General features: G+C 39.1%; 1 protein-coding gene across 1 annotated transcript in view; it reads right to left on the bottom strand.

Moving 5' to 3' along the window:
- Positions 1 to 10,722: 10,722 nt before the first annotated feature.
- LOC145981925 (zinc finger BED domain-containing protein 4-like) overlaps positions 10,723 to 11,758 on the bottom strand; it is a 26,008-nt gene continuing 24,972 nt past the window's right edge. The window contains exon 3 of the mRNA XM_083115421.1: positions 10,723 to 10,848. Within this exon, the coding sequence (XP_082971547.1) occupies positions 10,723 to 10,848 (126 nt within the window). The remainder of the gene's footprint in view (positions 10,849 to 11,758) is intronic.

Below are 11,758 nucleotides of genomic sequence, written 5' to 3'. Positions count from 1 at the left end.
CAACTTGTTTTTAAAAAATGTGTATATAAATTATTTTTCTCCCAAAAAACGTTGTTGGCATTTATTTTTCTTCCGTTTATTATGTGAATAATTTTCGCCTTATTTAAGTAATATTGAACTCACGCATGTTTCAACATTGCTGAAGGAGAAAAGTGTGAGAAAAAAGTATTTCATGCTGAGTCAGGATATTGCCTTTCGGTTAACATTTCTTGTGCATGATTGACTGCTGAAGTGGACAGGTTGATTTCGAACAGAAAGATATTTCTGAAATCTCCCTCTGGAACCCGAAAATTTCAAGAAGTTGCGATTGAGCTTAGTTTACCTCAGCAACCAGTCTTGGCGAGATAGGGAACCTGGATATCAGCAGCTATATATTATGCTAACAACCTTCAAAAAATCAGTGAGGTGATCTATGCTTTTCCAGAAAATGAAGCGGCTTCAATTCGTGAAGTGAAAAAACTCCTGTGCTATTCAAGTTTATTTTTGCACATTATGGTGCATTGCCAGAGACAATTACAATTATAGCATCCATGAAAATCTTCGAGGAATCTATGCAGCAGATGATGGAAGTGCCAGGATATAAGGGGTCAGCTGTTGCGGAAAAGTGCAAACGAGGACTTGAAACAATTGAAAACAATTTGTGATATTCTTAAAGGTGAAAATGCTGTTACCGAAATGAGTCCAGCTACATTAGCTTGTTTTATATATGCTCCAATAACTTCTGTCGAAGTAGAAAGATCATTTTCTATTATGAAAAACATTCTCTCTGACAGACGACTATCAATGAATGTTGAGAACTTAAAAAGCACCTTCTAGTTATGTGCAATCAAGACTGAGAAAATTGAAATGCTCTTTCCAATTTAGATTTTAACATTTTGCCAGAAATTATAGATAAAAGTAAGCAACTTCTAAATGTGCCTTTTTTTTTTCATTTTTAGTGCCTATTTTCCACATTATAAATGCCTTTTTGCCTGCCTATTTTAACGAAAATAAATGCCTGAAATTCCGGGCTCTACTCATGAATGTCGTCGCAGAGCAAGTTTTCCTTTATCCCACAATTGACGCATGCGCAGCATTCACCGCATGCGTTCACGAGACGCCTCTGCAACAATGTCAACTAACGCAGAAATTTTAGCTATGGTACAGCTCGCATTGAAGTCTAAAAGGAAAGCAACCTTCAGAAATAAATGCAACTTTTCGAGCCGAAGCGACACGACAAGCCGCACGTGTCGCATGCGTCTGGCTCGAACTGGGTTGTTTTCTCAAAGCGTGCATCGTGTCGCCACGGTCTGTTGTTCGCGCATGCGCGGTGAATGAATGCTTGCTTATATACAGAAGGGGTCCCTGCAGCGATGCCAACCCTAGCAAAATGATGCTAAACCCAGGACAATTTGAGGTTCGTTGGCACCTAGCGTGTTTGCATAATGGGAAAAATCTAGCATAGTTGCAAACTTGCTTCTCTGGGAGGTAGAAATTCAGTTCAAAACACGATAATTTTAGAAATTAAAAATAAAATTGTATACAGATCTTATCTCCGGTCTAATCATACTCTTCTCTTCATATTTTCTTTATTCTCCCCAGTTTATCTCGTGAGGAACAAGGCAAGAAATCGGTAGAAAGTTGTGGGGCGCAAATGACACAAATGTTCCACTTTGTAGTCAACGAATCATCTCAAACTCTTTCTAGTTCAATGTTGAAGTCATCTCGGCTGAAAAGGATTATAATCATAAATTACTATCAAATTATCAATAAGAGTAATAATTCATTATTATACAGGGTGTCCATAAATTATCTTTACAACTTTAGACTTGAAAAACTTGAAAACTATACTAGATAATGACAAACAGTTTTCAACATGTGACAAGAAAACTCAAAGTTTTTTTTTATTTTCCAGGTGACGCAAATTTGACGAAAAATGTGGACGCCAGAGGAAAAAGCTCAGTGTGCAGCCTGGTTTATAGAGACGAAGTCCGATACCCAAGTGCAACGAAACTTTCGGACACAGTATGGAAGGGAACCACCATTCGGGCTTGGCATACGTCATTCATGGAAACGGGTAGTGTTGTCCATATACAGGGAGCGGGTCGGCCATCTGTGTCAGACGCCAACGTGGACAGGGTCCGGCAGGCGTTTGCACGGAGACCGACAAAATCAGTGTGTACGGTGGGCAGAGAGTTGGCAATGCCACGAGCAACAGTGCACAAAGTCTTGCATAAGAGATTACTTTTGTATGTATGCCTACAAGGTGCAGCTGCTTCAGGTACTTGGGTATCGGACTTCGTCTCTATAAACCAGGTTACACACTGAGCTTTTTCCTGTGCCGTCCACATTTTTCGTCAAATCTGCGTCGCCTGGAAAATAAAAAAAAACTTTATGAGTTTTCTTGTCACATGTTGAAAACAGTTTGTCATTATCTAGTATAGTTTTCATGTTATTAAAGTCTAAAGTTGTAAATATAATTTATGAACACCCTGTATTACAGATGGCCGCGGTGGCTCATTGGCGGCCCCTGTGGCGGAGTGGTTAGCACATCGCGCTACGACGCCAGGGGTCCCGCGTTCGAATCCCGGCTCGGTCATGGATGTTTGTGATTGTCTGTCCTAAAAAGTCCTGAAATAGAAATTTGAGTGAATTGATATGAGTGAATGAAGTGTGATGGGGGAAGCTTCCGCTTAGGGACTTTCCTTTTTAAATAAAAAAGAGAAAAGAAAAGGTCGGTAACGCGTCTGACTACCATGCTATAGGTCCCGGCTTCGATCACCGGCCGGTTCACACCCGGGAACTTTTCTAACGTTCGAAACGGCCCCAGCGTCGAATAACATGGGTACCTGGGGGAAACCCTGAAGGGTAAAGGCGGTCAGGGGCGTGATGCTGATCACATCACCTTCACTCACGACCGGATCAAGAAATGGGACGTTACCCCCACACCCCCTATACGCCTTCTTCATGGCGTGGTGCTAAGCACAGGGGAGCACTTTACCTTTTTTTATTACAGATCGTAGCATAATTTATCAGCATTAGCATAATTTCACAGATTAAACTGCACTTTTTCTTATCTGGAGGTTGGCAACACTGGGTCCCTGTTGTTTCGGCAGTCTAAAAGCGACACCCGACAGCGGTGTTCACAGCGAAATGACAAGCGACAATGAGCCCCTTCAGTCTATAAGCAAGCATTCACTGTGCATGCTCTACCAACAGACTGAAGCGACACGATGTACGTTATTGAGAAAATGATCTGGTCCAAGAGACATGTACTCATTGTTCCTTCGGTCTGAAAACTCCCGGTAAGTAAGCATTCACCGTGCATGTGCGAACTAAAAACCGAGGCAACACGATGCACGCCGCTGAGAAAACTACCCAGTCCGAGCCACACGCAAGCTAGTCGTGTCGCTTCGGTTCAAAAGGTTGCATTAATTACTAAGGGTTCGCTTCCAAGCGACACGTGTCACTTGTTGATTGAAGATTTCACCAGCCAGATTAGTGCGACTTGTCATTCCGCGGAGGTGTGAAAGGTTGCTGTTGATTAGTTCTTTCCCAAGTAACATGTGTCGCTTCGGTCTGAGAACTGCCTAACTCGTTCGTTGGCTCACACCAACTGCTACTAGTAGTTTCCTATTTCTATTGGTTTCCTTGCCTTTAACGGACCAAACATCGTAGATTCCGAAACATCCCACTGTCCGTTGAACAGCAAATTCTCTTCTCCTTGCCTAGAAAAATTGGGTGTGGCGGTGTTAAAACTGCCTCTTTTATAGGAACCCTGTTGTCAATGGAAATTCCCCTCTCGCAAGCCTGAAGGCTTTCCATTGTAATGGTTCTTTTGCATACATGAGTTCCCGCAACTTGTCTAAGAAAATCTAAGGTAAAACATAATCAAATAAGATCGCATACACACACATACTTGTAAACATATATAAAATAAATATTTATTAACCCTTAACATCTAATCGCTAATACCTGATTACCGGTCGGTTTGAATCCAGTAAGACAAATCCCGGGACCTTTCCGATGGCGCAGTGGTAGCGTCGTCGCCTTGTAATCAAGGGGTCCCGGGTTCGATACCCGGAGGAGGCATATAGTGGTTCTGATCCCACTCTAAACTGTAGGTCCAGTTCCGATTAGCCTTAATGTGCATAAAGTGGACTTAAAGCACTAATTCAATCAACCAATCGGGGTATTTACAAAGAGCACCTGATTCGTCAAAAATACAAATATAATCAGCAAAATTAATAAAAAAATGTGGGTCTACTTCCAAGGTGCTTTATTGGCTGAAGACTGGCAAGGTTTTCTTATAGTATGAACACAGGGCATATTAACTTCACAAAGGTCTAGTTAAATATATTGATCCTAGATGTCTGGTTTTTCCTATCGTCTCTTTCTGCTCATATCTTTGTCTTGAACTAATGACTTTCACTACAGACTAGGCATCTTCATCTTCTATTCTAAGCGAGCCTTTATTGTTGATATTTTCTAACTTCAAGGTTATGTCATTGTCAAAGTATAGCGCCTTTTTGATTTCTCTTCAAGTCATGTTGTTGGTTGAGAAGTAATTTAGAGAAATTAAGTTTAATGGCTAAGTTGTTCAACCGGAGAAAATAAAGACAATAACTTTTAAACAATAGTTCATATTTCAGATAATTCTTGGTAAGATAAATTAAAAAAGTGCCTCTTAAATTTTTTATTTATTTTAAGTACGTGACTTCTGACTCGGTTTCTCAGTTACCTATTGTGTCTTGGGTTTTATATTGTCATAAAAAACATATTATAATATCGTAATTATCAGTGACGCAGGAACATTTCAGATTTGAGGAATTAAAGTTCTCTATTTCCACGTATTATATGTGAAAACAGTTGGATCTACTGAGGACACTTCCAAAAGGTTTAGTTAAATCTACTGACCCTAAATGTCATGTCGCTTCGATATTACCAATTCTTGTTAAGAATACCAATGCGGACACGTTGGATTCTTGATATTTCGTCAAGATTGTGATGATAAGCAGGGTGCGAATTAAGCTTTTTGCCAGTGTAGTATTTGTGATTTCATTGCGGGGGGTTGATTTTTGGGCGGTGAGGGGGTATGAACATTTGTATATGTTACCAGTTAGTGAAATATTAAATCTTATGATAACATTTAGATGTAATTTAGAAACAGTATATTTACATTCTAAGAGAACCGGTACTTATACACAAATGGAGCTATTGAACTAGTTATACCACAGATAAAGGTTTTTGACCTCGACAGAGGGGAAATACAGCAGCGCCATCTCTTGTTCTTTCTGACAGAATAAGTGGAAGCAAGAGTGCGAGTGGTGCCTTCAGCGCCTCTCAACGGATTATTTCAAAACTTCTTGGGAGTGTCGATTCTCAGCAGGAGGTCAGTGCACCGGTTTTCCTGCCTCTTTCCATATCTGCTTATATAGCCTACCTTTATCTGTGGTTGTAGTGAAATATATAGAATAAAAATAGAACCTCAGACAAGAAGTAGATACAAGTGTCTTAAAGGTTAAAAAACTGATCCCGAATGTTTTTTAAGTGGTGGTTGTTCCATTGTGAAGGAAGTAGCTACATACTGTATGGTTACAATTCCTTTTTCTTTCAGGGGGGATAAAAACATCATTGACACGGATTAAAAACATTTTTTTCTGCCAGGGGTAAAACATTTTGTGGGTGGGGGCATCCCCCCAGAGTTTCTTTACGTTTGTCCAGAAGTATACCTTCCATTTCTTTTCATTCGTACCGAATTGTACAGTTCTGGCCTTGATTGGCGTATCAGTCATGGGTTCATCGGACCCGAGCCCCAGGGGCGCCGAAACCGGGGAGGCCGGGCCTCCCAGTTCTCGTTTGGGCCCCCTATAATGGGCCCAATGTAAAACATTCAACACGATTTCATTTTGTAACAAAATATTATTTGTGAGGAAAATTTCATAAATTATTTAAGGGGTCTGTGGGAAATTACGCAGGATTCTGATCTGAAGTGGCTATTTAACTCTTCTCAGTACAGTAGAACCTCGTTAATACGGACGTCGATAAGCCGGACTTCGCTTAATCCGGACAGGCAAAAGGCAAGGCAAAATGTTTGTGAGTGTTCATTCATTATCATCCCCATCTTCGCAAATTAGCCAAAAGTCGCACAAGAATAGAAGTAATATAAAGCAAATCAATCAATCAATTATACAATGTGTAACCAACCAACGTTAAAGAAACACCTTTGTGTGTGTATGTGTGAGCATCTGTGAAGATATTGATTGATTTATTTCGTGTCTTAAGTCCACTTTATGCACAGTAAGGCTAATCGGGCCTGGAGCTACAGATTGAAGTGGGATCCGAACCAATATGTGCCGCCACCGGGTATCGAACCCGGGACCCCTTGATTACAAGGCGACGACGCTACCGCTGCGCCATCGGGGAGGCCTATGTGAAGATATTAAACTCCCACAAAGGATTGTGCGAAAAAGTACAATATGTAAACAGAATATGATAATCAAATTCTCAATCAAAAGTTATATTATATATATATATAATGCACAATCATAATATAAATATAAAATATAACCATCGGTTATATTACTTTGTATTCCTTTGTGTGTATGATTCTTGCTCTGCAACAAATAACTAAGGCTGTTGAGAATTTCTCATTTTTGCTATTCGTCAGTGATTGGAAAGTTTCAACATCGTTTCAAAAAAGTAACCCCCAGTTAAGGTTACTGTTACTCATTTGAGAGTGTAACCGTTACTTTAAAACAGTAAATTATTTTACATTTACTTTATTCTAGATAAGATATAATTCTTTCTTGTAACTAGTTTCATGTGTGAATTACAATTAGGCTTTTCTTTTCATCAACGACATAAAAAATAGCATTAATTTCAAATAATGATAATCAATCTCATATCTTAATGTAAATATAATTATGACAATTATGAACTAGTTCATTCTTTTATATTATCGTCTAGTTAAAGAAATTGCTGTAAAGTAATTGTTAATATCTTTAGTAGTCACTTCAAAAAATTACAGAGTTTGTTGTTACTAATTTCAAAAAGTAACTATTTACAGTTACTGTTTCTCGAAAAATGTTACTGTTACTTGTAAATGCGTTACAAGTAGCTCGTTACTTTCCTTTCGGTGAGCTAGTGCAGCTGTACTAATGATGAATATCGGAAACAGGAAAATCCAAGATTCTGTTCGCAGAAAAAAATACTTTCAAAGTTCCTGTCTGACAACAACGACTTACGCACTTCCGTGCTTATCGGAGCTTGACATGCTTCAGTTAGAAACCAGATAAGTAAGAAACAAGTAAAGTAAGTCTATTACTGATAATAGTAACTTAACTGATGAATATGGGTCGGACCCAACTTTCGATAAAAAAAAAGTCTGTTGGAAAATTGTTACATGAAAATAATACTAAAACAGCCCAACCATTTGCAATGTTCCTGTTCCTATGCATATCAATTGTGACTACTATATTCATTAAGTACTATGCTTTCTGCGAGAATGGTATCGAAAACATCCAACTCGTAGAGAAGAAAATTTACGATTTTTGATGTGTTATGTACAGTACCAAATGTAGTAAAATTTCAGAAAAAAACTTTTAAAAATCACGTAAATTAATACTTTTGCATTATTTCGCCACTTAGCGTACTTACGTGATAAGTGTTTAGTGAGTAATTATATCCACTTACACATGAACAACAATACCCTTATTTTTGGTAATAGCAAGATATGGAGAAATACAGAAAGAAGGAGAGAGATAAAAAGGAAAGCAGAAACATCAAAACAAATATAGAATACAGAGGAGGAAATGAAGGTAGTAAAGGAAGACAAAAATGGAAAATTGAGGAAAGAGAAAGACAGAAAGAGATAAATATTACAACAGAGAAAGAGTGAAAGAGAAAATTAAAAATAGAAGGGAAGAGAGAGAGAAAGAAAGTGAGAGAGATAAAGAAAGAGAGAGAAATAAAGAGACAGAGAGATATTGAAGTAAAAATAGAAGGGGAGAGAGAGAGAGAAAGAGAGAAATAAAAGTAGTAAGGGAGAGAAAGAGAAAAATAAAAGTAGTAGGGGAGAGAAAGAGAAAATAAAAGTATAAGGGGAGAGAGAGAAAGAGAAAAATAAAAGTAGGAGGGGAGAGAGAGAAAAAGAAAAAGAAAAGTAGTAGAGGAGAGAGAGAAAGAGAAAAATAAAAGTAGTAGGGGAGAGAAAGAGAAAAATAAAAGTAGTAGGGGAGAAAGAGAAAGAGAATAATAATAGTAGTAGGGGAGAGAGAGAAAGAGAAAAATAAAAGTAGGCGGGAAGAGAGAGAGAGAAAAAGAGAAATAAAAGTAGTAGGGGAGAGAAAGAAAGAAAATAATAGTAGTTGGGGAGAGAGAGAAGGAGAAAAATAATAGTAGTAGGGGAGAGAAAGAGAAAATAAAAGTATACGGGGAGAGAGAGAAAGAGAAATATAAGTAGTAGGGGAGAGAAAGAGAAAAATAAAAGTAGTAGGAAAGAGAAAGAGAAAAATAAAAGTAGTAGGGGAGAAAGAGAAAGAAAAAATAATAGTAGGAGGGGAGAAAGAGAAAAAGAAGAAGAAAAGTAGTGGGGGAGAAAGAGAAAGAAAAAATAATAGTAGTAGGGGGAGAGAGAGAGAAAGAGAAAAATAAAAGTAGGAGGGGAGAAAGAGAAAAAATGAAAGTAGTAGGGAAGAGAGAGAATGAAAAATAATAGAAGTGGGGGAGAGAGAGAAAGAGAAAATAAAAGTATAAGGGGAGAGAGAGAAAGAGAAAAATAAAAGTAGTTGGGGAGAAAGAGAAAGAAAAAATAGTAGGAGGGGAGAAAGAGAAAAAGAAAAGTAGAGGGGAGAGAGAGAGAAAGAGAAAAATTATAGTAGTAGGGGAGAGAGAGAAAGAGAAAAATAAAAGTAGGAAAGGAGAAAGAGAAAAATAAAAATAAAAGTAGTAGGGAAGAGAGAGAGAATTAAAAATATTAGTAGTAGGGGAGAGAGAGAAAGAGAAAAATAATAGTAGTAGGGGAGAGAAAGAGAAAAATAATATAAAAGTAGTAGGGGAGAGAGAGAAACAAAGAGAAAATAAAGATAAAAGGGGTCCGGGTGAGTAAAATAAAGAGAGAGGTAAAGATAGAAATAACGCGATAGAGAGACGGAGGAACAAAGAGAGACAGAGAGAGGGAAGGAGAGAGAGGGAGAAGGGAGAGAGGAACAAAGAAGGAGAGAAAGAGTGACAGATTCGCGATCACTGAAGCAGAACGCACCTGTAAATATTTCATCCATCGTTAAACCCACTCAAAATTCCTTGACAATGCCACTGTAAAAGCTAGGAAGGTAAATGCATTATAAATAAAATCTATACAATGTAGCCACTTCCTGTTTGGCCTTCCTTTCAGCCACACACCATCATTCATGGTGAACAAGACCCAATTAACAGTCAACTCTCTCTTGCTTAACGCTTAGAAACTGAAAGCTTATTTCTTTGTTTAACAGTTACATAAGAATAACAGTCATGATAATTCCCTCACAGTAAAAACCGTACGCAACATGGTCTTACAACTGCACTACAAACTCATTTACCCGAGGAGTGTTTATCTGAAACTATTTTTAGTAAATTCCAGAAATAAACAACACATTTCTATGTTGCTATAATCAGTATTTAATACAGTACAAAAGCGATTCCATTGAATATGTACTGGTGTATTGTTTATTGTGTCATGTTCACTGTGATTTTTAATGTATGTACAGTACCATTATACAGTCAACGGCAAAAAAACTGGGACACCTAGATCCTGATCGGTTCTATTCCCTGCAAGGAGGTGTTGTGTGTGTTGCCTAACTCTACGGCTATTTAATTTGCTATTAAAATCCACTTATCGCAACACACATCGCCTTCCAGGGGAGCAAGCATTTCAGGAAAAAGGTGTTCCATTTTTATTGACGGTGACTGTACTTTAAGCTACACCTGGGCAACCCGTCGTATTTGTGGAAGAGCGCTCTCGTATGCACGGGTGAACTGAAGAACGAGCAGTGGCACTGTAGTGTTGTAAGAGGAGAGGAAAGGAGGGAGTGACTGAGGCACGAGGCTTCGTCGGTCGCGTCTGTGCATCCCCGATGGCCCAGTGGTAACGTCGTCGCTCCTGGGTTCGATACCCGGTGGAGGCACATAGTGGTTCGGATTCCATAATAAACTGTAGGTCCATTCCCGATTAGCCTTTCTGTGCATAAAGTGGACATAAAACACCAAATTAATCAACCAATCAAACGGTAGTGTTCTTGCAGTGGGAAGCCTCTCGTTATCTGATTCGTGAGTAACAGTGCTGAGTGGTATTGTAACCATGGAGGAAGAACAGGAAGAGGTTTCGTGAAAAGTTGGGCCTCTTCCCTCTCAGTATCTCTCAACGCAAGCCCCTACTCTTGGGCCTCCCCGATGGCGCAGTGGTAGCGTTGTTCCCTTGTGATCAAAGGGTCCCGGGTTCGATACCCGGTGGAGGCACAAGTGGTCCGGATCTCACTTTAAACTGCAGGTCCAGTCCCGATTAACCTTACTGTGCATAAAGTAGACTTAAACAATAAATCAAAATAAGTCCCTACTCCATTTTGATTTGAATTTAATTTTTTATATTTACCATCGATTTTCTACCACTTTTGGCTAATCGCGACAATGAGGATGCATGATGAAAATGCATGACCATGCCCAGGTCGGGATTCGAACCCGAGACCCTTGGCGTCGTAGCGTGCTGTGCTAACCAATCCACCACGGAGCAGCTCTCTCACTCCGCTGATGAAGATTCAGTGTGCAGGCGGGAAGCTCGGACCGCACATAGAGCTGAACGGCTTCCTTTAGTTCAAGCGAGATATTCCAACCCAGCTGAAACAAACAAAAGAAGAAATTGAATAGAAAGCATGCCTAATCCGCGGAGATCGAAACTACGTGATTCGATTGATTGATTGATTTAATTTATTTTACTTCGTTTGTCTGCCACTTTTGACTAATCGCGAAGATGAAGATGAGGGATGATATGATGAATTTGAGGAAAAGGATAATCACAAGGAACACCCATGCCAAGGCCGGGAATTCGAACCCGACGTCGAAGTGCGCTGCGATAACCACTCCGTTACGGAGGCCGGCATAGACTACGTGATTCTCTCTCTATCTCTCTCTTTATTCCTCTCTCTACTTCTTTCTTTCTCTCTTTGTCTCTCTCTCTTTCAGAAAAAAGAAAATGAACTTTTCTCTTTCTCTTTCTCTTTTTCTTCTTTTTTCGGCCTCTCCTCTCTTTCTCTCTATCTTTCTTTCTTTATTTCTTTCTTTCCTTCTTGAGAGAGAGAGAGAGTGAGAGAGAGAGAGAGTGTGTGTGCGAGAGAGAGAAGGAGAGAGAAAAGAGAAAGAGAGAGAGGGAGAGAGAGAAAGAGGGAGAGAGAGAAAGAAGGAATGAAAGAAAGGCAAAGAGAAGAAGAGAAGGAAGAAGAAAAACTTTCTCTCTGTCTCTTTCTTTCTTTCATCCTCTCTTTCTCTCTCCCTTTCTCTTTCTTTCCTCTTCTACTTTCTTCCTTTCTTTCTTTCTTTTCCTCTATCTTTCTTCTTCCTTCTTTCTTTCTTTTTCTTTTCTTCTTACTTTTTCTTTCTTTCTTTCTCTTCCCTTTTTCTTTCTTTGACAGAAGAGAGAAGAAGAAGAAAGAAGAGAAGGGAGAAGAGAAAGAAGGGTTTTCTTTCTTTCTTTAAGAGAAGAGAGAGAGAGAGAGAGAGAGAGTTTTCTTTCTCTCCTTCTTTCTTTCTT

Source organism: Lepisma saccharinum, chromosome 30, assembly GCF_977018435.1.
Source record: "Lepisma saccharinum chromosome 30, izLepSacc3.1, whole genome shotgun sequence".
Classification (NCBI taxonomy): domain Eukaryota; kingdom Metazoa; phylum Arthropoda; class Insecta; order Zygentoma; family Lepismatidae; genus Lepisma; species Lepisma saccharinum.
This window is presented reverse-complemented; position numbering and strand designations above follow the sequence as displayed.